The following is a 27854-nucleotide window of genomic DNA, read 5'->3' on the forward strand; positions in this document are numbered from 1 at the left end:
AAGATGCTCAATGTTATAAATCATTAGGGAAATGCAAATCAAGGCTATATAAGATCACTTCCTATGCATTATGGTAGATATTAGTTTTTAAAAAGTCAGAAAATAATAAGTATTCATGAGGAGGTGAAGAAATTGCACCCCTTGTGCATCGTTGATGAGAATGAAAAATAGTGCCGTGTCTACAAAAACCAGTATGGCAGTTCCTCAATAAATAAAAACAGAATCACAATCCATGTGATATGTTTCTGAACCATATTCCATTTCTAGGTAGGCTCAAAAAAAAAAAAACAGAAAAAGAAAAAAAGAAAGTAAAGACTTAAAGAGACATTTACATACCCATGTTCACAGTAGTACTAGTCACAATAGCCAAATGTAGTCATTCAATAGCCAGATAAATGGATAAGGAAAATGTATATACATACAACAGAATATGATTCAGTCTTTAAGAGGGAAGGAAATTCTGACACATGGAACAACATGGGTAGAGTTGAGTACATGTCAGTGAAATAAGCCAGTCACAAAGGGACAAAGATTGTATGCTCTTCCACTTCTATGAACTACCCAGAGTAGTCAAAACCACAGACCGGAATTGCAATGGTGATTGCCAGGAAATGGGAAAAAAGAGGCACTTGAAGCATGTGTGTGTGTGTGTGTGTGTGTGTGTGTGTGTATTCCATTTATGTCTAAACCAGAAACAGTTGAGGAAATATATTGTTTAAAAATAAAGCCAAATAGAAATGTCCAAAAAAAAAAAAAAAAAAAAAAACTTGCACTCAACCATAGTCCCTGCCCAGATTTTGGGAGATTGGAAACTTGGCCTCTTCCCTTTCTGACCAATCCCCCCAAACCTGCAGGGAGCAAAGGGCTGGAGCGAGTTGTTACCGCGGAGTTTGAGAGTGGGCTGATCTTTCCAAGCTTCCGGCATCCTTTCTCTTCGTGTCTTCAGGACAAATTGACTGTTGATAAATTTGCAGATGCTGGAAATGTTGAAGGTAACTTGAGGATGAACGATGGAGAAATACTCATCTAATCGAATCTTCTGGGTTTGGAGTCCTGGGACATACTTCTGAACATTCACTCCGGCTTGCTTGACCCTCAGCTATCCAAGAGGAGAGATGTCAGGCTGGGGAACACAAAGCAACCTTCACCATAAACTTTCCTTTAGAAATAACATTTGGCCTTGCTTTGTGACTCGCTGGGGAGAAAAGGGGTCTGTAATGGAATAAGCATCACAGACTGATAGTTTTTCTTAATCAAATCTGTAGCTCATGGCTGGAAGGAAGGCAAGAGGAAAGGAGGGCTCAGCAGAAAAAAGAGGTACACGAGGCTCTCAACTGGGCCAGTAGTCCTTTCCTCACTCCCTAAGGCCTCTCTGGGTCCTTCTGTCTCACTCACTAAGAAAGCAACTAGCAAGTTCTGTAGCACTGGATCTGACACCCAGGCCTGGTGAAGGAGCCTATCTAGTAGGTGGAGACACATCTTGCTGTCTCTAGAGAACACTCAGAAGGGAGCAGTAAAATGGGTATCCTTTACATAAAATGTCCAATGCAGCAGAGTGTTCAGGGACATGTAGCTTTACTAACCACAGGGAATCTACTAGGTGATAGAAATCAGCCTCCTCTTTTCACACTTGTATCATGAACTTCTATACCCAAAAACTTAAAAAGAAAGGGGGTTTCTAAGTAGACCAGAATTTAAAATATTAATAGAGGTAGTAGTAATAATAATAATAATAATAATAATAATAATAATGCTTTATGACACTGGAGAAAAGTCAAAGTGCATTACTTTATAACCACCAAGTTGTTTCATATAGGGGTATTTTTTTTAACTCAGTGAATTCACAATTTCTTTGTGAATGAAGAGTCCACTCAAATGAGTATGCTTCATAGACTCTGTATTTAGAAGTCAACTGTTAGGTGATGATTTAATATGTCTATTGGTTGCAATAAATTATCAGAGAAAATCATAGTGGCTAAAAAGCCTTTTTTAAGATCTTTATTTATTTATTTTTGTACTAGGGATTGAACTCAGGGGCATTCAACCACTGAGCTACATTCCCAGCCCTTTTGTTTGTTTGCTTTGTTTTTTTATTTTTAGACAGGGTCTCAATAAGTTGCTTAGCCTTGCTAAGTTTCTGAGGCTGTCTCTGAACTTGCGATTCTCCTGCCTCAGTCTCCCAAGCCACTGGGAATACAGGCATATGCCAACATGCCCAACAGCTGAAAAGCATTTTAACTGATTTTTTTGGACCAAATCCATTTTGCCTACTTGTCCTTTAAATTCACAATCAATTCTGTTGACAAATATTTTACCCAGAGAAATTTCTAACAATAAAATGGTATGCTCACAACCCCCACAAAACATGGTAGGAGACCAGCACAGACCTCTCCCCAACTAAGATGCAGGAAGTCAAGCATGGTAGGACTGAGACATTGAGAGTGATCCCAAGGATGGTGGGAGATGATGCTTAGAGTAACCCAATGTTGCTACTGATGTCAGTGTGCATAGTGAATGCTAGCGTCACTTCTTTTTGCATTTATTTATTTGAATGGTAAAAGTTCCCATTCATTCACTAGTTCAAACCTCCTTTCCATATCTACCTAGATGATCCTGAATCCCAGTTTCCAGAAGATGCCACAACTTGAATCCAAGACAATGGTTCTGCCAGGCTAAAAACCCTGGGAACTTAAAAGTCTCCTAAGACTATAAATCAGCCCCCCTTCCCTGGCTTATTCCCAACCCCAAGAGGGAATAATGCTCTTACTGCTTCATCAAAGATAATGTGGAAAGGAAAAGCCTCACAGAACGTCTTTGCTTCAATCCAGAGACTCTCAGGATAAATGGGCTCGAAGGTGTCCCTGAGGTGCCCTGGACACAGAAAGAGAAAGTCCTAATGAGAAGCAGCTCCTGCTGTGGCCCTCGCACAGAGCCCAGCTCGGGACGGGGATAGAATCTTAAGTGTTTCACAGGCAAAGTGTGATCCCCACTCTTTAGCCCAGGCTCCCTCGGCGTCTCCAGATGGCCCCAGCAATTCTTCTTCCAAATTAAAACAAACAGAAAACTTGCTACCAGGTTGAGAAACCCTTCTGCCCCCTGCCAAGTTTCTGCCCGCCGCTCAAGAGTTACTGGGCCAATTGAGTGTGTCTCACCATGAAAACAGAGTCGGCATTGAAATGGTGACAGCCAGACAATGAGTGTGCCCGGCCCAGCATCAGGGACATTTGCCATGGAGCTTTTTAGACTGACAGTTTTGGGTGGCACATGAAAATTTAACCAACAGTCCTATTTGGCAGGGGGTAGAGATTCGAAATGGAGCCTTTTTGATATGAAAATCTCCTAGACAAAGGATGTCAATTGCATGTTTGACTCATTTGCCACGGCTTGAAGGACTCAAAATGCAGCTCTTTGAGTCCTGCAGACCTTCTCCCAGATGCATGTCACCTGACCCTGAGGTCATGACGAGGAGCATCTAGCTCCATTCTTACTGTGGATCAGAGCCCTTGTTCCAGCTCTGGCATTAGGTGCCGGTTGCTAGGCCGGCTTAGTACTCATGGGAGTGCCAGAGAGAGCCTACTACACTCATTTTGCAAATGGAAAATTGAGGACCTTATCCAGGGTCATATAGCTCCTCAGGGACAAAGCCAGAAATCTTTCTTGGCTCTTGATCCAGTGTCCTTTACTTTACTGGATGACCATGGTTATTATACACAGATTTCCAGCCCAGAAACGTGTACCAATCAAGAAGGCCTGGATCCAGAGGAGGACTTAAGGAAACCCCGTTGTTCTTGACAATAACTCAGCCTCTATCCATCTTCCTCCTCAGCAGTCACCAGTTGGGACCAATTCCAATCCTCCCTCCAGTGGCTTAGGAGAGATGTCTGTGTATTATCCAGATGTATAGTATTATCCAATGGATGGCAAGTTAGTATGATATTTTAAAGTTAAAAAAAAAAAACCTGACCACTAAATCTAAGCTCTGCAGAAATCAGGGGGCATCAATCACAGAGAACTCTGTCCCATTTGTGCACGGAGGCTGCTTCCCCTGGGAACCAGGCAGTCTTTCTGATCTAAGAGCCGAGGCTGGGAGAACAGCCCACCTACCTTTTCCAAAAGTGACTATACTTCTCACAACATCCCAGTTGGATTTCTTCACAGGACAAACAGAGACACTTAAATATTTTTCCTTCATCCTAAGGAAAGCTGCCTGAAGAGCCTGCAGAGAGAGAAGCACAGGTGCCCAGTCATGGGACTGGAGATGCACCAGCCCCATTTGCTGTGATGGGGCCCATCTTTACAGTAGAAAAGTGTCCATGGCCGGTGGGACAGTGCAAGGTTTGTGACATCAATGCTACCAAGATTTTTTTTTTTTATCTAGTTAATCCTCATATTGTTTCTCTATCAAAGGCAGCAAGAACGTTTTACATCTCAAGAGGAGACCAGCATGATATCTGGCAGGAAAATCACATGCAACATCTTGTCTTTCTGTGGTTGAAGACTCTGCAGTAAACCCTGAGATGGGCTTTGAATGCCCTGAGACATAAACACTGTGTGCTCCCAGAATCACAGACCTATCTGGGTATTTGTACCAGCTACATGGACAGAGAGAGTTGTTCTCCTAATATATATGGTACCTAAACTGGCAATGATCATCTTATGAGTTGCAGTTGAGGTGACCAAGCACAGAATTTGAGTGGACTTTGGGCCTGTGGCTAGCATTGGGGAGGTGAAGTCAACTTATTTTAGGAGGATTGTAAAGTAAGCCACCAAACTTCAAAGCCTTTATCCTGGCATTTTTATGGGTGAACATTTTTCCAGGCGAAGGTGCATGGCAGAGAGTCTCTGATATCCAATTACAGTTAACCCAGCAGTTCTCAACACCCACCCTGGGGACACTGGTAATGCCAGGAGGCTTTTGGTTGCCACAACTGAGGGGGCAGGGTTCTACTAGCATCTAGTGGGTGGACACCTGGGAAACTGCTTCACATCCTGGAATGCAGAGGACAGCTCATCACGACAAAGAATTTTCTAATCCAAAAGTTCAGTAGTTCTGCGCCTGGTGGCACAGGCCTGCCATCCCAGCTACTCAGGAGGCTGAGGCAGGAGGATCACAGGTTCCAGGCCAGCCTGAGCCACTTAGTGACAACTTGTTTCAAAATAAAATAAAATAAGGTACTGAGGATGTAGCTCTGTGGCAGAGTGCTTACCAGCAAGTGTGAGGCCATGGATTCAATCCCCACTATGACAAAAACAAAAACAAAAAACACCCTGCCTCAACTCCACTATTAGAAGGTCCAGTTGATTGTGTTGTTTGCATAGATTGTGCCAAGACCGGTATCTCTACTTGGGAGAATTTTGCTTTCTGAATATACCACAAACTCAGTACCTCTTGCTCTCTTCTGATGTCCTCACCATCCTGCAACCTGTTTGGTTTTGCCCTCCTAGTCTGCCTGCGAGACTTCTGTGCAACCAGGAACACAACATGCTCTTTTTTCCCTGTCCTCTCCACTTCTTCATTCACATCAAGGATATCCATGGTCACGTCCATGTCAAAGAAGTCCTTAGCCACAGCCTCAATGATACCTGCGGCAGAAGGACACTTAGCGGTTAGGGATGGCAGAAGGCAGTGTGTCAACAAACATCATCCAAAAGTCAAGTCATACAACTTCTGATGAATTTTCCAGGGTTCACAAAGCCCAGGACCTGCCTCAAGACATATAGCATATGACAGATGAGTAAAATAGAAGTACTTAGAGATTTAATTTGACCATGCCTGAATACCAAATATATCCTGCTGTTCCCATTTCCAGTTCAGCATCTATTCATTTGGTCTTTGTTTCAGGAAGGCATGTTACCTCCTTAAACAAACAAACTAAAAATAATGTAAGCAAAATTCGGTTGTAAAAGCATTAAGAATCATGTTTGCAAAGTTTTCTTTGGGAATCTATCCCAGGGTTAAAGTACACAGTGTGGAGAAAGAATGTGTGAAGATGTTCATCACAGTCTTGTTTACAATAGCAAAAGATTCGTATTGATGAAAAAAAATGCAGCAATAGAGGGCTAGCTAAGATAACCATAATATGCAATATCATTCATCCATTTAAGACGTGGCTATGTGAAAACATGGAAGCATGCTTTTTCTACCATGCTCAATTTTTTTTTTAGAAAGAGCCAATACAAAATAGTATCTATATAAATATCATAATTATGTAAACACCTGCATAATTCAAAATGTTCAATAAAAATAAAAATTATTCTTCCTTTGGGCATTTTGGAAACTTATTTAAAAAGCTCGAGGGCTTTGGAAATAATGATCAAGATGACAAGGAATCAGATATGAGAAGGGACAGAGCTCCCAGCCCACATCTGGCTCGTGGCTGTCCTGGAGAGTTTGTGGGCAGCTTTCCTCCCTCCAGTGGCCTCAGAACTAAGCCACGGCCTACCTGGTACGATGTGGCACAGACCACGCCTGTCCGAGTAGTAATGGAGAAGCATTTGTCCATCTGCCCCTCTCTCCACACGAAACGATGGTGCGTTCATCTCCTAATAAGAAGACACAACACGTTTCTTCCCAGGGAAAACAAATTGTTTAAATTATGACGTCAAGGCTCTGGGAACAGGACTTTCCACCATAGCATGCAGAACTATATCCCAGCCTCCTTCCAGTCACACAATACCGATCACGGTTTCTCAGCTCCCATGTATCAGGAATTTCCTTCTGTACCTAATTCTCTAAACAGCATTTTATGGCAACTGGTGTCTCCATTTTCAAGAGGAGGAGACTGAGGACCAGTTAAACCTAGATGAACAGTAGAACAATGGACCACCCCCAGATTGAGCCTTTGTCATGTGCCAGGCCTCTTCCAGCTACATTCCAAGGGGTGCTGGCCAGAAGGCACCAGGAAGCCTCTGTGAGTCTCTGTAGAGCTTGGCCTATGACTAAGTGACCAAGGGCCTCTTCACCCACAGAAAGATCAGGGGCTCAGAGGAATCTGCAAGTGAAATGAATTAATGAGTTTCTTGCAGTGGTATCAAATTGCACATTTGGAAAACAGAACCCTGAAGGACACATCAGAAAAACTCCTCTTTCTTCAGGAGTAAGTGTTGATATTCACGTATGCCCAGTCTCATAAAGGAGAGATACGTACTGGGAAAGAAAGGTTCACACTTTGCCTGGAGAATTCGCTGACAGAAGCAACTGTCTCTCCTGCTTCCCCACCCCCTTCTAATTTTTCACTTCGAGACAGGGTCTTGCTAAATTGCTCACAGCCTCCCAAATTGCTGAGACTGGTTTTGAACTTGAGATCCTCCTGCCTCAGCCTCCCGAGTCTCTGGGACTACAGGCATGTGCTACCATGCCCCACTCTCCTGCTTGATTAGCAGGCAACTCAGCACCCTGGGCTCACAGCTTTTGGTCTCAGAGAGGGATGAGATGAAGAAGGTGGATGTGTTTTTTATGAGATCTTTGTCCTCTTTCCTAGTAGAGGGTTGCTAGTTGGAAATGGGGTTTTTTTTTTTCCTTTCCAAATAAATATTTCATATTCCCAAAAGTATGTATATAGATAAAAACATTTGATGGTATGTTTGTGTGTTTATATCTTTACCAAATCTAAAGAGGATTTGATGAAGTATGCATAAAGAGGAAATTAAAAGTTCATTTAAAAACTATATCCAAATTCTACAGTGAAAGTAAAGTAATTCAGTACAGAGGGGCTGAAATAGAGATCCACGTGCTCCTGCCAACATCCCCCTCAAGCCATCTCCAAGCCAGACCTCTTCCCAGACATTTCCAGAAGTTCATGCTTTTAGTTCTTGTGGTTGATGTCTCCAAGTTTCTAAATAATGCAGTTATAGTTTTACTTATTGATTAACATAAAACATTTTTTTAATGGAGAATAAGGCAAAGGAAAAAATGATGCCAAGCAGCCGAAAGCAAGGCCTTTTTCAGACAGACGTGGCTGGGTTTAGGTTATTGCTCAGCCACCCACAGTATGAGTGAGTTTGGAGAGTGTCTTGACCTTTCTGGGCCTCAGTTTTCTTATTTGTATAGTGGGGAAAATAAAAGTGCTTAATCTTACAGGCGTTAAGAGGATAGTTCATTTAGCCCAATACCTGCCTCATAATTGCCAGTCAATGAAGGTTAGCAAAAAAATAACAAGATTAAAGGCACAGTTTCCACGAGGGGTGTGTTCCTTAAAGTTGGAATCATTTTATTTATTTTTGCCTAAAGAGACAATCTTTAATCCTTTGTCTAGTATAAAGCACTATATAGCTATAGGTATCATTGCATAAAGTTCATCCTAACTTGTGTTTTATAGCAATTTAAATATTTTATCTGATTATATGCTACATGTCCTGACATATCCCCAGAGAGGTTCTAGTCTATTACTTCTCTATCAGTATGGTTTTGGCATATGTGGGGTGAGAGGTGATTAACTAGTACAGGAAGGGTATCAGCATTGGGTATAAAAATCACAGCCGTGGGACTTCAGAATCTCAATTCCTTTCACTCTCATTCATGAAAGTGAGAGTAATATCCAGGGAACAGTATCTGAAATATTAAAAACATTCCATAACATTTTTATTTAATAAATAAATTAAATATTGACACCTTCTCCAGAACCAAATTTCAGATGATATTAAAAATATTATGGAAGTTTATTAAAGGATCCTAACTATATTTCTTTCTATTCTAATAGTTGTGTCTTTAGCTAAGAAACCTGATAGAAAGTTGCCATGCAAATTCTCATACTTTTAAAACTGTTCCTAATGAACAGAAAGAAAGAAAAGGAGAAGGAAGATTTGCTTATGAAATGCCTGTTCTGAGCCCATCATAATGCTAAGAACTTTTATATGCTATCTCTTTTAATCTGCACACCTCTATGAAGTAGGTTATTTTTTCCTATTCCTTTTTGTCTTTGTGTCTAATGTCTTAAAAATTGTTTAGTACATACTAGGTGCTAATTAAATAAATTTAATTAAATAAATAAGTGGGCAACAACTTGTCCAGGATCACACAGCTTGCAAGTTGCAGTTCTGCTCAGACAGTAACATCTGGCCTCATTGCCCAGACTCTTTCCACTCCCACTACCTCAAGAAGTTCATGTGACAATAATAGAACAGGCTCACAAACTCACTCTTCCTGAAGTGGGATGTTTCCAAGCCTCTGATTACTTATTCAAAATATAGAGAAAATAACCTTTTTTTTCCAATTTTACAGATACGTACAAGTGCACATATTAGTGATGTGCTCTAATATACATAACGTTTTTATCCTCATGACAACCCTGCAAAGGTTGTCACTATGAACACGAAGTCTAGAAATAGTGAAGAGGTTGGTAAAGTAAAGGTGTCCTAAAAATACAATATTTTACATAAAATAAGAAACTGTTATCATGATATGTGAAACACTACTTTATCATTTCCATAAAGTACTTTGTCTAAAAAAAAAAAAAAATTGGTGGTGGGGGAGTCTAGGCATTTGAATTTCCAATGATCTCTCCAAAGAAGAAAAGCAAGGCACGAACTCCAGAAGGACCTATCCCAGAAGGGAAATTAGTTTCTTAACACCTCAGTCAGTCGCCCCGTGGGTTAATCAGAGTTGGATGGTTTCCGATTCTGGCTCTTGGCCCTGTCGAGTCTTTCCTTCTGATACTTGAATAACACGAATCTGGCTGCATAAGCTATTTATCAGCTCCATCCAGGGCAGGAAACCTTAGGAGAGATTTTGCAAATCCACTGAAACCTGATTGTTTTCCAGTCTTTGTTGCCATTGTGATCAGCCTCCTAGATTTAATTCCAAGCCAGCTCTACTGCAGAGGCCTTCCCCCATCACAAAAACTGTACCCACCCCCTCTTTTTTTTTTTTTTTTGGCCAGGCAGTTTATAAAGGTGGCCAACAGGTATTTATTTTCCTTTTCTTTCCCATGAGAACTCCTGCACCAGGGACCAAGGGTTCTGCAATGCAACAGACAAGAAGCAGCTCCCTTCCACCCACTCTTCTTTGCAGGGAGGGAGGAGATGGCCCAGAATTGCTAAGTATTTGCTTCTTCTCAGAATCACTGCGACCAGGCCCAGGTGTTCTTACCTGGTAAGAGAGTGCAAGGTAACTGTGGAGGGCATCCAGGTTTTCAATAAACTCCGTGAGATTTCCTCCCAGTGTCCTCAGCATTCTGTCGTAGCCAGACATCTTACAGAATTTAAAGAAGTATTCTCCAAAAAGTTTCAGAATGGCTTCCATGGACACACCTGTGAAATCCAAAGCACACCCCGCCATAAAAGTCCCTGTAAGGTGTTCATCCTCCCTTGGTATTCATTTATTTTCAAAGTGTCTAAATCCCTGCTGTATGAGACTTTCTGAGCTACCGTCTAAGTCTTCACCTTCCTTATCAGTGAAATGTCAACAATAACGTCAATGTCATGAGGCCCTTGTGAGGAGCCCAGTGCAATCCGGGAACCTGGTAGGTGCTCATTAACTGTGAGTCCTTCCCAATCCCACCCAATCCCAGTTTTTTCATGACATCCATGGCAAATATTTTCCTATGGTGCAGGAGGGGATTCAGAGCTATTGTTCCCCCTTGACCACTGCCTCCAGTGGTCAGATCAAGGGCACAGAGCAGCCCCCTGCAATCTCTTCTACCACCCCTACATCTTCAAATACATGGTATAAAGCACAAAGTTCAGCTCTTATAAGTGGCTAATGTAGTAGTACAAAAGCAAAAGTTTTTTTATCTTAATTTACCCAAAAGATGATAGCAAATGCCTGCAAAGACTCCCTCTCCCTTTGGGCCTCACCAGATCCTGGTTGCCCTTCAACGTTTTCACATCACATTCTCCACAAAGATCTGTCTGAATATCCCATGTCCTGCTGACTTCACTCTTCCCTCCTATTTCTAGGGTTAGGCAGCAACTTTTCCTTCCATGTTTTCTGAACTGGATACAAAGTGGATGCTTGATGAATTTCTGGGGTTGGGTTTGCAGCACCAGGTGAGAAATACTGCCCACCTCTCCCACTCCCCACCTGCACTGTTTGTGTAGTAAATATTTTTAAAGAATAGTCCATAGTTCCTGCAGCACCCATTGTCAAAGTTATTTTACCAATGCTTGTCAATTTCTTGGAAGGTAGATAATGTTATTTTCATGTCCCCCTTTTTCCACATGAGCCCATTGAGGCTAAGTCATCTTTGTGAATTGCAGAGGCCAGATTTGCTGAAGAGGCTATAAATCTAAAGTCTGTGCCTCCTTCTACTATAACCCACAGTCTTTGGAGCAGCAGTTAGGGAAGCAAGTGTCTCCCCAAGGCAATGGCTACCTATGGACTGTCACCATTGGCAAAGGAGGAAGGACATCTATTCATCCTTCTGACCCAGAGCTCCTGTAAGGAACATTCTTACTTATGGTGGACTTGGGACTCATGTGCATGCTAGGGGCCAGGGAGAAGGACCAGAATACTCAGATTTATAGGATTCACGATTCCTCAACTGCATATGAAATCATGTTAGTGTTTCATATGCTCATGAACTCTAGGATGCTAGCTGGATCTGGAACTCACAACAAGGGGACTTCTAGGTCTGCTGAGCTCTCGGAACTGGGTCATACAAAGGGACACGGGATGAGAGGAGACCTGAGCACTTTTCAGCCTGTCCTGGCTTCCTAAGATGGCCTGAACAGCGGTTTCTCTATAGTTCTTTGTCCTTAGCTAGACCTCTGAGCAGATAATTGTTCAGTCCCCACTGAGTTGGTCTGGTCTCATCTGACTGAGTTATATACATATTTTTCACAATTTGTTAGCCGCATCTGTATCTAGATCAAGCTTGGGATGGTAGGGTGGGAGGTGGTCCTGGCCTCCATTGCATTCTTTGTTTGGGGTCCATCCTAGCTGGATACCGGCAGGCTTGTCGACACCAGGAGCCATGCCAACTCTTAAGTTAACTGACATAAATTCTACTCAGGTTCTTTCCAACACTTCTGAGTTCCTGGAAGAACTCCTGAAAAATAAATGAACAGGTGGGAAAGTGTTCCTTCCCCTCTCCTTCCACCTTTCCTTTCCTTTCCTTCTAAATCTAGCTTATTCTGGCTGGGAAAAACGAAAAAGAAAAACAGCTGCTCCTTACAGCCTGCAGCCGGGAGCTCTGAACAGGTGCATCCTGTTACCCACCAGGAAAAGCACGGGTCCCTAAAGCCTTCCTTGTCCCCAGGACCTCTCCCAGGAGGACCAGGCTGTGTGCAGGCCAAGCAAAGTTATGTTCAAGTGACAGTGGCAGCTTTGTGTAGAAAAGCTGCCTGCTTGATTTTTCTTTTATACCTGAAAATTTACAAAAATCCATGAAGTTGCTCGTTCCAGACCCTGGTTATTTTGTTTCTGGGCACCCAGCTCTGTTAACAGGAAAGGACATCTGGCTGAGAGACTAACTGTTCCTTAAACAACAATCTTGGGCTCGGGTGTGGTGTTTTCCATCTGTGCTGGGTTTGGGGCTGCTGCTAGGATTCTTGGTTCAGAATGCTTGTCCAGCAGAGGACAAAGGCCTGTTCTTAAATTCAACACCTGTCTTGTTTTTTTGATACGATTTCACCTCAGTGAATTTAGAATTCCAAGAGCCTCCTAAGTCACAGGGTGTCAGGGACATATTGAAAATGATAAGAAAATGCAAGAACAAAATCAGCGCACATCTGAGGTGCTTTAAAATGTTATTTGATAGTGCAATAGGAAATTTATAGTATGCATAGTTTTCTACCTTTTGTGTAAGAAAGAAAGGGAAATAGAGAAATGTGTATCTATCTGCTTATTTGTGCAAAATTAAACAACAGAAGAATAAACCAGGAGCTATGAAGATTGGCTACCTATGGGATTTTGGTGGGAATGGGATGGAAACACTGTGATGGGGGATGCTACTTCTCTGAACATAACTTTGAATAGTTTGGCTTAAAGAATCATGTTAATGTTTCATATGCTTAAAATAAGCAAGATCAATAAGGAGAGGAAAAAACCCTAAGAAGGAATACAAACAGAAACAAATTAACAGAACAATATTTCAGACTGAACAGTTTTAAATAACACAAATACCCAGGGGAAAAAATTAACCCGTTAATATTTGAACACAGTATTTAGATTACTTTGTCTCCAGGCTATAGCAAAAAGAATGTGAACAAATATTTAATTGGAGTTCAGCTTTCTTCCATCATTTAGGTTAACAATTCTGAAAATACTTCCTGAATATTCAAGAATTGAGCATATAAGTAAACATCTTAGAGCCAGTGGGAGACAGATTTCTCCCTGAGAAAGTGGTTACAAAAAGGAGAGGAGAAAGAACCCTGTAATGTTGAATTAGAAAAAATTTAACATAATAAGACCATAAAAGTCATCATAGTATAGATAGATGATAAATGATAGAGAGATTGACAGATAGATAGATATGTATATTAGCATCTGTTTTCCAGGTCTTACTGAGAGAGCCTGAAAGTAGTGACACCTCAGTGGTGATGAGCTCACCTAGCAATCAGATATTGGTCCTTAAGTACCACTCTGCCAAAAGAAGCCATTTCTCTACTTAGAGAAATGGCAGATTCCAGGACTGGGGCATGGTGGAAAGAATGAGATGAACCTATACCATTGTTTCATTCCAGAAAGTAAAGAGGAGATCAAAGAATGATAGGGACATATCAAAAAAGCACAGGGGCCAATTTAAAGGGATTCCCACTAGCTAAATCTTGGAGAATTTGAGCATCGAAATAAATAGTGAAAGTAAAGGATTGCAACCTATTTTTTTTAAAAATTAAGTTTCAAGAGTCTTGCTTATTTAAATTGATATAAATAAACTCGGGAGGGAGAAAATTCTTCCTTATAGAATTCCAACTAACAAATGCAAGAAATTCTATACTTAGAATATAACCATTTTACCAACATCATAAGTATTGACCCAGATCAGAATCATAACTGCATACTAAAATCCCAGAAGAAGGGGTTTGAGAAGCAGTAAGATATTTGCAATGTCTGAATTACAAAGGGAAAAATAGTAACTTTACAGTGGAGAAAGCTGCCACTTTCACAGAGTGATCAATGTTGACAGTAATAATAGGACAGCTCAATGATGAATTGGGAAGAATCACTTCTGAGTCAGGCACACTGGTGGATACCTGCAATCCCAGCAACTCAGGAGGCTGAGACAGGAGGATTATAAGTTTGAGGTCAGCGTCAGCAACTTAGTGAGACCCTGTCTCAAAATAAAAATAATAAAAGGGATTATGGTTATAGCTCAGTGGTTGAGTAGCTCAGGTTCAAGCTCCCAGCTCCACAAAAAACAAAAGAGAAAAAACAAACAAAAAAGATAACTTCTGTGGTCTTTCCACCAAGAAAGCATAATCGAAATTATATTATGAGAAACTATTAAATAATCACCTATTAAATAAATCCTGAATGAAGGAACATGCTACCAAATAGCTGAGCAGAAGCTCCCAAAGATATCAATGTTATAAAACACAGAGATTCTGGAACATGTCCAGGTTAAAGAAGAATGAAAAGACATGACAATTGGCATCATTCAAGATTTTCTTCTGTTTTAAAGGACATATGTGTCAAGTGGGGAAAATACTCCATAAAGTCTGTAGATTATTTCATAGAATCATATCAATGCCCATTTCCTGAGTTTCATGTTGTACTGTAGTTATGTAAGATATTCTTTTACCAACAAAGAAGCATCATGTCTGTAACACAGTAACAATTCGGGGAGGGAGGATGGATTATAGATACAGATATGGAACAAAGACAGAGCCAATATGGTTAGATGCTAACATCTGGGAAACACGGATGGAAAAGTATATGGGAATTCTTTGTGCTATTCTTACAAATCTTTTGTGGGTTTGAATTTATGTCAAAATGAAAAGTTTTTGCTGATTGCCCTGAAAAGACCTTAGGAAATCTTATATAATAAGACTGCTTATCCAAGGCCAGCTGAGATACAGCTGGAACCTGAATCTCCATAATATTATAAATTTTGTTGGATATAATCAGAGCATTATCATTACATTTTAAAATGTCTTTATCTTGTTAGAGACTCATACTGAAATATTTATGGGAAAAATTATGGGAAACCTGAGATTTGCCTTCAGACATTCCAGCAAAAATAAAAACAGAAAAGGGGTGGAGAGACCAGATAGATGAAATAAGATTGTCAAAATCCTGACAATTAGTGTAACTGGGCTATGGGCCTGTGGCCTACAGTATACGACTCTCTACTTTGGGTTATGTATTAAAAGTTCAGTTAAAAAGTGGTTTTGACTTTGTTTCAATGAAAGGCTTCTTTGTTAACAGGGAAATAACCATCACAAAGCATCTAGGCTTGGCTTCCCAGGAGTGGTGCAGAGCCTCCTAACAGGCTTTTAAATTGGAATGATGTATGAACTTGAACTTTCTGACTTAACAAGCTTGGCTCTTCGGTGTTGCCAGGAAATGTTTATTTTTTGCTGGGTTACAGCTCCACGGGCTGGAAAAAGCAGAGGTGCACCATCCAGGGCAGCGGGAGAGGGGCCACCTGCTAAGGCCCCGATGAGGACTGGCATGTGGCTGGCTGAATGCAGCAAAATCACTGCCACCTACACTCAGCCTTCTGGGCAAAGGGTCTGCATGGGGCTGGATGTCTCATAACCCCTCCCCAGCTCCCACCTCCAAAATATAGGCAATGGGAGTTATTTGTTATGTGACCTTCTAGGTCCCCCCAAAAAGCACATGCTGTTCCATAAGACAGGGAAACATGCTTTACGTCTTAGAATGTTTTCCATAGCTTTACTATCCAAAGGATGAAGCTTGAGGGAGGGGTTGCTGATGTCACCGCTGTTTTACCCCAGGGGAACTCGCACCAGGTGACCTGATGAAGAGAGGAGAGGGCCAGGAGGCCCACCCACGACTGCCTGATTCCAAAACCCTCACCAGCGACATCGCCAACATCTCCTCTGCAGGATTCAGAACTGGCCTGGGAATCAGGATTGGAACCATATTTTCAGTTGGTTGCCCAGTCTGGGTTACTGGTCCCACCCTCAGAGGGCTATAGTAAAGAGCAAATGTCAGAATGCCTGAATTCGGGCATTGTATATTTTAAATTTGTAAATTTTAAGTCATTACTCTTGTTTTTGAAGAAGTAAGTGCGAAAACGGGCTGTTGGCATTTGCTGAAGGCTAACTGTTGAAACATACTTTACTATGGGTTTCTTAGCAGGCAAAGTCTAGACAGACACAGCTGTGCCAAATGGCTGTTGGGTGTTGTTTTGAATTTTGTCACTTCAGATCACTAATAACCCACTTACACACTAAGTAGGCACTTATTCACATACAGAACAATTCCTTATGCAACGCTCAACCTGCCATCTGGTCCCATCCTGAATTATGCTAATTAGAAAGCACAGAGCTATGCAGTGGCAGAGGGGTCTGGAAAAGTCCCAGCAATTGCTTCAAGGTAGGGAAACGGCATCCTGGAGCCCATTGAGAAAGCAAAGCACCCACCGGGGAGAAGAAGCATGCTCTCTCTTTGTCCAAGGGAGGAGTTGGCCTCCACCGACCAGTATATTTTATTGAACAGTAAAATGCCCTTCTTGAAGTCTTCCTTTGGCTGCGCCTCACTCTCTCCAAATCATGAGAGTTGTATATACACAGAGAAACCACATGGCCCAGGCTTCTTACGGGCATCCTGATTCCAAATCCCAACTTTTTATTTGAAAAATGTGTTCTGCCATTTTAGGTATGGGCCAACATGTTTTGAAGATAAACAATGAAAAGGTTTCTGATATTCTAAGAGAGGCAGAAAGAAATCACAGGGATATACTTTGGCTTTGGGTAGAAAGTCAGTCCACACATGGGTCTATAAACTTGCTGCTGACTCTAAATGTGTTGGTGGGGCTGGGATTATGATTCCCATAGAGCAGACGTGAGAGGGCATTTCTCTGCTAAAGGTGCCACCACACACTTGGTGTCTACAAGCATGCACAATGACAAAGACAGACTGGGAGGATACAAGATATAAAGAGCATTTCTTTCTGGAGACCTAAAATATTAGAGAATAATTGAAGCCTTGTAGGTCATGCAGTGGTCTCTCGACAGCTCAACTCTACCATTTTTACCACAATAAGGGGCATAGACAATACATTATAAAACAACAATGGACATGACTATGTTACAGTAAGACTTTATGTACAAAAACAGGCAGAGGCTCAGATTTAACCCATTGGCTGTAAGTAGTTTGCTGACCCGGGATCAAAGGACTCACAATGTTATTTTTTATCACGGCCATTTGAAGGGAACAGTAAAGCCTGTGTCTACTTCTCAAGGATAGCATTAAGAGGTACAAAACAGAAATAGCCCCTGCCTTCCTTTCAGTTTCAACGTCAGCTTGTATTTGCTGAATTCTATATTTGCTGTCACCCTGTATATTACAATACACCTTACCTTTGCTATCTGGTTTAATTCATTCCTTCCCACTACACTTTGAGGTATTGTTCCTTTTTAAGGAAATCAACTCTCAAGGAAATTCTAGCCCAAAGTCACACAGCTGGTGTGACAGAGCAGAATCCAACCCCTCCTGCTCCTTCTAGAATAACTACAAGCTGCCCTATGGCAGAGGGCTAGGAACGAAACGGAGTCAGCTTCATACAGACACCCATCTCTTCCCGTTGCTGGGATCCCCTGAAATAAAAACCAGAAAGAACTGGCTTAATTTTTACTATCCATTCCCAGATCTATTGCCCTTTTCTTTCTTTCTTTTTTTTTTTTAAGAGAGAGAGGGAGAGAGAGAGAGAGAGAGAATTTTTTAATATTTATTTTTTAGTTTTCAGCGGACACAACATCTTTATTTTTATGTGGTGCTAAGGATAGAACCCAGTGCTGCGCACATGCCAGGCGAACGCGCTACCACCTGAGCCACATCCCCAGCCCTCTATTGCCCTTTTCTACTTTATAAGCTCAGCCCGAACTCCAGCTTTTCAGATCAGAAATACCCACCTCTCGTTGCAGAATTTTCACCTACTATTTTGTATTCTTTCCAAGGAGAGAACATAGATGAGAGGGTATAGTTGGACATAATTGAACTTGCTTGTGGGTCACCAGCCCTTACTTGGAATACAGACCTGCAGAATTGTCCCCAGAGGAGCAGCACCTGGGCCTCGCCTATGTGGGGTGGGGCTCATTGAGATCAAGAAGTCTGACTGTGTGGTTTGGAAAAGCACTTTGACATCATAGTTATACAACTTAAATTGTGTAAGAAAGCAATGTCTCAGAAAATAAAGCAGAAGCTCTTTGGCAGGTGCATCAAGTAAGAGGACTGACAGATACTACATGTTGAGAAAGAAGGTGCTCTTGAGAAACAGAGCTGAGGCCAGAACCCAGGTCCCCTGGCTCCCAGCCCAGAGGGGACAGTGTGGCACTGTAAAAAACATGTACCTTGGGGCTGGGGTCGTGGCTCAGCGGTAGAGTGCTTGCCTAGCATGTGCGAAGCGCTGGGTTCGATCCTCAGCACCACTTAAAAATAAATAAAATAAAGATATTAAAAAAGAAGTAGAACATGCACCTTAGATTCAAGGCTCCATGTGGAAAGCCTAATGTCATCTGTTTGTTGCTAGCCCATGTCCTGCACAAACCTCCCACGCTGTCAGTTGTGGGGGAAACAAAACAGGCTGGGCAGGAAGGGATGGGGTTGCAGGTACTATAAACGCCTACAGTTTCCAGCCCAGCTTTTCCCAGAATCTCTCTCTCTAAGATTCTCTGGAATCATAGAGGGTGTGGGATGTCCAGCTGTTATTGCTGGGAGGCCACAGGAGCCTGGTGCTGTGGCAGAGGTGGGGCCCTGGCATTAGGAGGGTCCCCAAGGTGCTGGTGCTCTTGGAATCTGAGTTCCGAAGCTGAAGGGATAAACCTGTTTCACTCATGTTCACTATCTCCACTCTCAGGCCCAACCTTGTCTTGTTTTATGAAAGGTGCAGAAGCCAAGTGACTAGGGGTTACCACACATCTGGTCGGAAATTATTTTAATGGCCAAATGGTGCCCGGATTCCTCCTAGCTCCAATCGCCATCATCTTGCCAGGCCTTATTGACTCCTCTGGCCCCTCTATGGCTCCACCACAGATCAGAGCAGCCTAAAGAGCCAGGGCAGCAGGTGGCAAAGTTGGCAAGAGAAGCAGGTGACCGCCTCTTACTGGAAAGGACTCTGATTGTCACATGAACCCAGCTTCCTAAGCTTCAGTGACTTCCCCCTCTTGGCTTGGCAGAGACTTTTGGCCTCTCCTGCATGCAAATCCCCGGAAGGTATTCTGCATACAGTAGACAAAGGGGAACGTGAGAAGAGATGCAGATGTCAGTCAAATTACCATGTGAAAATCAAGGGGAAAGCCCTCCAATCGATCAGTTCCAGGTGCATGAGTTAAAACTGGCCCAATCTTTTTAATTAGAGAATTTTTCTGAAATTCAAAAGAGAGGGAAATAAATGCAATGCCTCACCCAATACAGGCACATTACTCATCACGACTGTGCTCTGGAGAAGCCACCTGTCCCTGTGGACTCAGGATTAACTAGCTTCCCAGGTGGGTTCTGAGGCACACCTGCAGGGCTGGTTATTGAGAAGGCTCAGGCTGGCTATAACTGGTAACCATCTCACAAATTGCTCTTGAAGACAGCAGTCAGTGTGCTGGGCTCCCAGAGGCACCATGAAAACTAGCTTAAAACCAGGGTCGCTGCTCCTTGACCCTTTGTGAGCTGCACAGGAACCAGCTTGCAGGCCCTGAGTGTCAGGACATGTCTTTCAAGAAACTACTATGTGCCAGATATCACACTGGATATTTTCACATGCATTGTCTCAAACCTTGAAACAACTCTGAAAGGTAAATGTTACTATTTTCATCTGACCAACAAGAAAGCCATGACTGCTTAAGTAACTTGTCCTTGGTCATTAAAGCAGAAAAAGATCAAGCTAAAACTTGCTTTTGTCCTATACCTCCTTCCCTTTGGGTGTGGAGAGTGAACTGGTTCATAAAATAAACCATCCCTGTTGATACACCTAAGGGAGAAACATCCGGGAATATGTGTGTTGTTAATAGGACCAGGCACATGTAGGTCCTCCGCACCACCTTATGAACCTATTGTGGCATTTGAGGGTCTGGGAAGATAGACAAAATGAGCCATGGTAGAGAAGATGAGAGAAAGGTCCTCAATGCCCTGCACAGCACTCCAGGTCCATTTCCAGATAAATACAAGTGTGGTTGGCATAAGGAGATACTCAGTATGTGTGTATATGTATATGTGTGTATATATATGTTAAATATTGTGTCTTTAAACAGAAGCACACATAAATTAATATTATACCTTGATCAGTTAACAAAAACATGTGACTCAATACTTTCAGGAACCTAGCCCTGTATTTCATATTTCACTGAGGAGCACTGATTCAGTATTCACTAATTCAGAATTTGCACAACCTCCTAGAACATAACTACCATGAATAATGACAGCCACCTGCATTTTGCTACAGCAGCCCTTAGGACCCAAAATGAGCCCTTTCCTGCTTACCCAGAACCTTGCAGGCCTCTTGGATGAGCTTAATGGTGATGATGTCATCATACACTGTGTAGGTCATGAAGGCATCTTGAACTTCTGCAGAAGCTCTGGAAGGCAAATCAAGGTGCCGTGAACACCCAGCAATGGAGTTTAATTCAGGAATGTATATACTGACTCAGCAAGATATGGTACAGCCACATACTCCTAATCGTAAGGCACGTGAGGCACTGAAGGTCATGTGTGTTGATTCCTACAAGACTTCCCTGAACACCAGTATGGACCAACAGTCTAGGGGACCTTGTGCCCAGAATTGAGAATCGATGGATTAGAAGTTCTCTGAATTTTCCTCCAACTGTAAGATTTCCAGTTTCGGTCCAGTGGTTTCTAAGCATTATTAGATGTAGCTGTTCAGAAGAGCCAGGTGGGAACCCTGGGACAGACAAGGAGTGTCATAAACTATCACTCCATTAAGTGGGGTCCTCTCTGTCATATTGGGACAGGAAACTTCTACTGGCTCCCCAGGGGCCTGTAGTCCTTTGTGAAACAAAACAGACAAAAACTTGTGCCCTCCTTTGGTGCCTATGAACAAAATAAAGACACAATGGGCAAGACTCCAGCTTAAACCTGACATTGTCATCATGGGTTCTCAAGACTCCAGAGAGAATGATGTGATCTCCAGGACACCCGGGAATGTATCAAACTCTGTGGCTTTCCCCAGCACTCTGATGGGGCCACCCATTCGCTCCCTCTAGGCTGGGCAGCCTCTTCTTTCCTGCAAGCACTCTGCTGTCAAACATTTATTTGGGCTTGTCTATGTGCTGCACGTTGCTGCCCTGCCAGGCTCGCTCAGGCTGTTAGCACTACACAGGGATCTCCAGCCTCCTTCACTGATCCCCATGACCTTGGCATATAGCTCCCCGGATCAGTGCACACATACCAGACTCATTCAAACCACTTTGGTAAAACAGAATGTTCATCAAGAATTTACTTTAAAAATAGACCAATCCACGTTTCTAATAAGATGGCAAAGTTCCTGTGAAGAAGAAGGGAAGGATAGGAAAACGACTATCCGCCAGGCATGGGGGTACATGCCTATAATCCCAGTGGCTCAGGCAGCTGAGGAAGGAGGATCATGAGTTCAAAGCCAGCCTCAGCAAAAGCAAGGCACTAAGCAACTCAGTGAGACCCTGTCTCTAAATAAAATACAAAATAGGGCTGGGGATGTGGCTCAGTGGTTGAGTGCCCCTGAGTTCAATCCCCAGTACCCCACCCCCCCCAAAAAAAAAGAAAGAGGAGGAGGAGGATGAGGGGGAGGAAAATGACTATCCGAAAACATTTTGAAGACATTGGGATTTGGAAAAGCAACAATGGTGAGAAATGAAGTAAGAACTGTTTCCAGTTCACACAGAGAGGAGCATATTTCTTACAGCATGAAAACATCAGCCATGTAGGTACTCATGCTCCCACAGGCAGGAGAGTGAGGAATCAATATTTAGTTGGAATAAGGCACTAAATGTGTTTCTCTTTACTTAGTTTCAACTAGTGATACCCAAAATACCGGGGCAGGAAACCAAGGCCGGGATTGCCTGAATCAGAATAACTTGGGGAGTAGAATAAGCACATGGACTCCTGAGCCCCAGGAGGTTTGTCTGTAGTTTCTAACCACTTGCCTCTTGACTCTCCGGATTTGGAAACACTGCTCAGGAACACTTCTAGATTCAATCCGGCAAGGCAATAGACTATGAAAATGGCGGATCTCACACTGCTCAACCTTACTAAGCTGTGGTTCCTAAGAGTCCAGAGGGGAAATAAAAGACCCTTTGCAGCACATTTCAGAGCAAGAAAATTTAAGTGATGGGAAATTGTTCCTTCACCAGGTTCTTCATGGTGGATGAGGAATTCAGGTAACAAACTTGCATGTAGCTATGTGACATAAGGTGTAGCTGGGGACAAGAAGGCCTGGAGAGTCAAAGGTCTGTCCTGGTGTCATGGCTATCTGGAGGTTGGAGAAAGCACCAGCTCCTTCCTGCCTGTCCTTTGCCAGCTCCCTGCACCTCCACGGTGAAGTCCAGATTCCTGGCTCACACGCCTGCCTGCATGACCTAGCTCTCCCTCCAGCCAGCTCCCCTGCCCCTCCATCCTCTGCTCCTCCTGCTTCTTTCCTCCCCTGCTGCCTTCCTTCCTCCTTCACGACTCGGTTGGAAAATCACAGGGTCTAGTCATCGCACTTTCCCCCTCTGGATTCTGAGGTTCCAAATACTACATGTCTGAGCACCAACTGTGCCTGTGAGCTTTGATACACCCATCTGTATGGGACCATCTGTAGATCAGGAAACGTCATTTGATTTCCTATCGTCAATACCTAACATTGTACCTGGTGCACAATAGGAGCTGGATCAATACTTTGAAAAGAGAATTTAGCAATTTAGATGAGAGACCTAATTGGGCAGAGGCTTACATACTCACGGCGTGTGAGTCAGGAAGGAAGGGACCCGAGAGTGAATCCTGGCTCTAGTGCGGACGAGCTGGGTGACACAGAACAAATCTCCTTACACCTCTAATGCCTCATCTTCGTAGTGATAGCATTGGATTCTGTCAATGTTTCCATGGAGATCATGGTATCCAGTGCTCCCCCGCCAACCACCAAAGATACATTGCTCCTGACCTCTGATTCACAAAGAAAGAATCTGGCACTTAAAACAGCAGTTCTCAAAGCATGATTTATAGAACCCCTATGGGAGGTCCCTCATGTGTTTTTAAGGATCCATGAGGTGAAAACTATTTTCATAATAAAATTCAGACATTTTTTTTTGCCTTTTTAACTGGTTGTGGTGCAAAAGCATGAGAGGGTAAAACTGCTGGTGACTCATGAATCTAGCCTTCATTATATCCTTTAGAGTCATTGTATGCTTTTGCTGCAACACACATGCAGAAAGAAAAAGAATGCCAGTTTCTCTACAGATTGTTCTTGTAGAAGGAAAAAAGGTGATCGATTTTACTAAATGTGCATCCTCAGCACACATCTTTTGACCACTTTGGGATGAATAGGAAGTATATGGACCCGGAAAGTGCTACGTACAGGGGTGTGGACGGTCACCTCCAGGGAAAGCACTGACACCATGAGCTACGAGCTGAATTAGCACCTTTCTTATAGAACATCATTTCTGTTTGAAAGAATCACTGAGAGATGAACTGTGGCTGCTCAAGCTTGGATATGTGGCTAAGATTTTTCTTTAAAAAAAAAAAAAGAGGAGGAGCGGGAGAGAGAGAGAAGGAAGAAGAAGAAGAGAAGAAGGCTGTATGTAGCTCAATGGTGGAATGCCCCTGGGTTCAATTCCCAGGACAAAAAGAGAGAACAAAGGTAGTGTATCACTTCGAAGAAAATAACTGGCAGAATGTATTGCCAGTGATAAAACTCAAGCTTTCAAATGAAATGAGAACTTTGGAAAACATGCATCTGCTCCTGTGAGCTAACGAGCTTCCCATTCTTAGAGGCTTCTCTGGCAAGATTGAGATGATGATATTGACCAACATGATTTTCATATCAAATAAGGAAATGACAATATTTGTAAGAACTGACCAATTTGGTGAGATAAAGCCTAACCAATGCAAGACAGTATGAAATGCTTCCCACTGCCTAATGCATGATGGAGCAAAATGATGGCAACAGATTTATTTCAAAGTGTAATGCCGACCAAGGCATTTTAGCATAACATGCAATGAAAAAAGTTATGGGCACAGTTTCAGGTTCAACATTGCAACTGGCCTTTGAGAAACTACCACTTTTCAAACTTTTGTGAACCTTAGAGACAAGAGCCATGATTATCTGAAAAGAGGATTAAAGTCCTTCCTTCTACATACTCTTCATGTATTTCAAATAAAACCACACAGCACAACAGAATACAAAACAGAGAGGCCAGCTATTTTTTATTAAAACAGACATACACTCAGGAGATTTCCAAATATGCAACATCATTTATTCCTTTCTTTTTTGCTAATTTTTTTACTGGGATAATAAAGTCATTTATCATTAAAATATGTTTCTGTGCTAACACATAATAGGCTTATTATTAGTATTATTTTAGATGAATTAACAAATAACCATTTGTAAAATTTTTTCAGTTTTTATTACTACGACTTTAAGTAACAATAGATTAAATTTTAAAAAAGAAAGCTCTTTGGAGTATTCTTAAAGAGAAGGAAGGTTTCCTAAGATTGAGATGTTTGAGAATGTCCGATTTAAACCAAGAATGAGTCATATTCTCTTTGAAAGCTAATGAATCTGGGGAACAAAAAGGAAGAGCCCTGCCATCCCCGGCCAGTTTAGTCCATCTCAGCCTGGGGAGTCACCTTACCTGTCCTGGCAGTCGTCCTGAGTATCTATGGATGGAGCTCTCGAACATCCAGCCTAGCATCATCTGCCCCTGGTATCCTCAACCTGCAATTAGACCCTGACCTCCAAAGAAAGTCTTCTGAAGGAAAGGCTGCGCAGTCCCTGTGGGGACCACCGGTCCCAGAGGACCACCTTGCCCTGGAGGTGGGGAGGAGGGGTGGAAGGTAGAGGGAGATCAGGGCTGAGGTTCTATCACAACAGCTACCAGGTGAGAAGAACACCTCCACAAGACACTGCTGAGAACAAATAAGTTGTCTACTCTATCAATAAAAATAAAATACAATACACACAATTTCCATCCAGTCATGCTAAAGGAATTATTATTATCTTTACAGAAAATGATATAAAATCATTGCCATATGAACAGGAAATTAAATGGAGCCAAAGATATAAAGTAACATTACCAAAGTGAGTCAGTTGGTTAATGAATGAGAGTAACAACAAAAACATTCTCTTTGAGCTTTTAGTGTTTCTGTTATCTGTCAGCTTTACTTTTTTCCCCTTCATTCTAATAAATACAAACTCACTTTTTGTAGCTAAATTCTATTTATAGTTTTTTTTTTCAACACTGGGGATTGAACTCATGGCCTCACACATGTTAGGCTAATGCTCTACCGCTGAGCTACATCCCCAGCCCCATTTTATATTTTGTGGGGAAGGTAGGTACTAGGGATTAAACTCAGAGGAACTTTAGCACTGAGCCACATCCCAAGCTCTTTTTACTTTTTATTTTGAGACAGGGTCTCTCTAAGTTGCTTAGAACCTTGCTAAATTTTGTAATCCTCCTGCCTCAACCTCCCTAGCCACTGGTATTACATTCACCTGCCATAGTGCCCGGCTCTGTTTTATATTATTTTTAAAGAAAGGTACCTAAAGGATATAAACTTTAGGCCTCAAAATATCTACTTCTATTCTTACATATCTTCGATACAATCTCACTAAACAAAAATATTTCTCGAACTTTACCTTTGAGGATTTTTATTAGAGAAAAAGTTTCTACTTTATATATGTAATATTATAAAATGAACTGTATTTTTTAAATGTCATACATTCTTGGAAGCTTCAATATGATCTTTTGGAGGTTGAGTCCTATAGTTGAAATACTCTGGCCAAATGGCTTCTTGAGGGCCCTCTGACAGCCCAGGGTTTGAGGCAGGTCGGTGAAACCAGCAAACCTGTTTATGGCCAGGAATGAAGCAGGAGTGGAAGGCCAGGGGACATTCTCAGATAAAAGTAAAAAAATATAGCTCTTTGCTTCCAGCCACTTTTAAACTAGACTTTATTTGGAGGAAAACTAGGAGACGTGAAGGAAAGGGAAACTTGCGGTATCAAAGAAAGGGGTAACCATTTGATTCAAATGTATGATATGTCAAGATCGTTGTATTGTCATGAGCAACTAATAAAAGAAAAAAAAAAAGAAAGGGGTAAGAAATTTGGTGAGTCCACAGGACGAAGAAGGGGGAAAATGGTGAATGGGAGCTGTTTCGATTTGTTCTGGCTCATCTCATTTCTCAATATAGAAATTCTCCTTGACTTATTGTGGGATTGCTTCCCAACACACCTACTGTAAATCAAAAATATCGTTAAATCAAAAATGCACATAATGTACCCAACCCACCAACATTATTGCTTAACCTAGCCTACCTTAAGTGCCCAGAACACTTAAATCACCCTACAGTTGAGTAAAATCTTCTAACACAAAGCCTATTTTGTAATAAAGTGCTGAATATCTCTTTAAATTTACTGAATATAGTACACCGTAGAGTCCAGTATTGGTTGTCCACCCTTAGAATCAAGGGGCTGATTGGGGCCTGCTGCTTCCTGCTACTGCCCCACATGGTGAGAGATTATCACACCCAATGTTGCTTGCCTGGGAAAAGATCCAAATTCAACATGTGAAGTCCAATTTCTACTGGACACGTATTGCTTTTGTACCGCTATAAAGTTGAAAAGTCCTAGGTCAAACCATCATAAGTTGGGGACCAACTGTACTTGAAAGGATGCCTTTCAGAATGTCAATTTCTTTTTCAGAGAAAGTGAAAAAGCGAATAAGCAGATAAACAAAATAGCACTTCCTATTTAGCAAAAAAAAATAAAAAATAAAAAATCCTATGCATGCACAAGTAAGGGTCCTTGAATTTTTTAGCTTGTAGAGCTCTTAGGGATGCTGATGAATACTATGAATCTTCTCCCCAGAGAATATATCTAGACACATGTTCACAACATTTTCATACATGATTTCAGAAAATTCTCAGGGCCTCTCAGACCTATCCATGACTCTCTGTGAAGACCCCCTGACACAGGGAGAACTGAGTAACCATTCGCCTCTCTCCTACATCAACTGGTTTAGGCTCAGCACTCATCCATCCAGCTCCCTTTCATTCATTCAACTCCATTCATACACATCCGAATCCCCCAACTATTTACCCCTTCTCCGTGCATTTGTTTCTACAGTGGGGAACACATGCCAACCCTGATGTTATACCCATAACCTCTTCTGTCCTACAAAGGACACCTGACCACGGCCACCTATCAAACTCTCTGTCTCAGGCATCTGGAATGGAGACACTCAGAAAGTGAGCAGGTCAGATGATGATGAGCTCTTGAATCAAAAGGACACGTAGAAAATTTTGGGAGAAACAGAAATGAAGAGGCTTGCAAAGAGAACCAGGAAAATAGAGTAAGCATGAAGAAAGATGCGGAGACACAGGGGTCACTGGCCTTCCATTTCCTCTCAAGTGGCTGGGTACCTCTTGCTCCTAGGCTCTGAGATTCCTTAGAACCCTTACACTAAGCTTTTATACGTTCGTTTATAGGGTAACTGCTTATCCTTACACGCAAGATTCTGGATCAGGTTCTACTACCAAAGTGCCAAGAGTGCTAACCTTCTCATCTCTTAGCCACCCCAGTTCTCACAAGTGGGCGAGGTGAAGG

The 27854-nt window shown here is 42.2% G+C and overlaps 1 protein-coding gene across 1 annotated transcript in view; it reads right to left on the bottom strand.

Annotated features, from left to right (window-relative positions):
- The window catches only part of LOC114087287 (guanylate cyclase soluble subunit beta-2-like), a 57890-nt gene that overhangs the window by 20137 nt on the left and 9899 nt on the right, over positions 1-27854 (bottom strand). Inside the window, exons 4-10 of the mRNA XM_071611745.1 lie at positions 20540-20634; positions 10088-10248; positions 6444-6543; positions 5413-5583; positions 4105-4203; positions 2768-2871; positions 883-1099 (exon numbers count right to left, since the gene is read on the bottom strand). Coding sequence (XP_071467846.1) covers positions 883-1099; positions 2768-2871; positions 4105-4203; positions 5413-5583; positions 6444-6543; positions 10088-10248; positions 20540-20634 — 947 coding nt within the window. The remainder of the gene's footprint in view (positions 1-882; positions 1100-2767; positions 2872-4104; positions 4204-5412; positions 5584-6443; positions 6544-10087; positions 10249-20539; positions 20635-27854) is intronic.

Source organism: Marmota flaviventris, chromosome 4, assembly GCF_047511675.1.
Source record: "Marmota flaviventris isolate mMarFla1 chromosome 4, mMarFla1.hap1, whole genome shotgun sequence".
Lineage (NCBI taxonomy): Eukaryota > Metazoa > Chordata > Mammalia > Rodentia > Sciuridae > Marmota > Marmota flaviventris.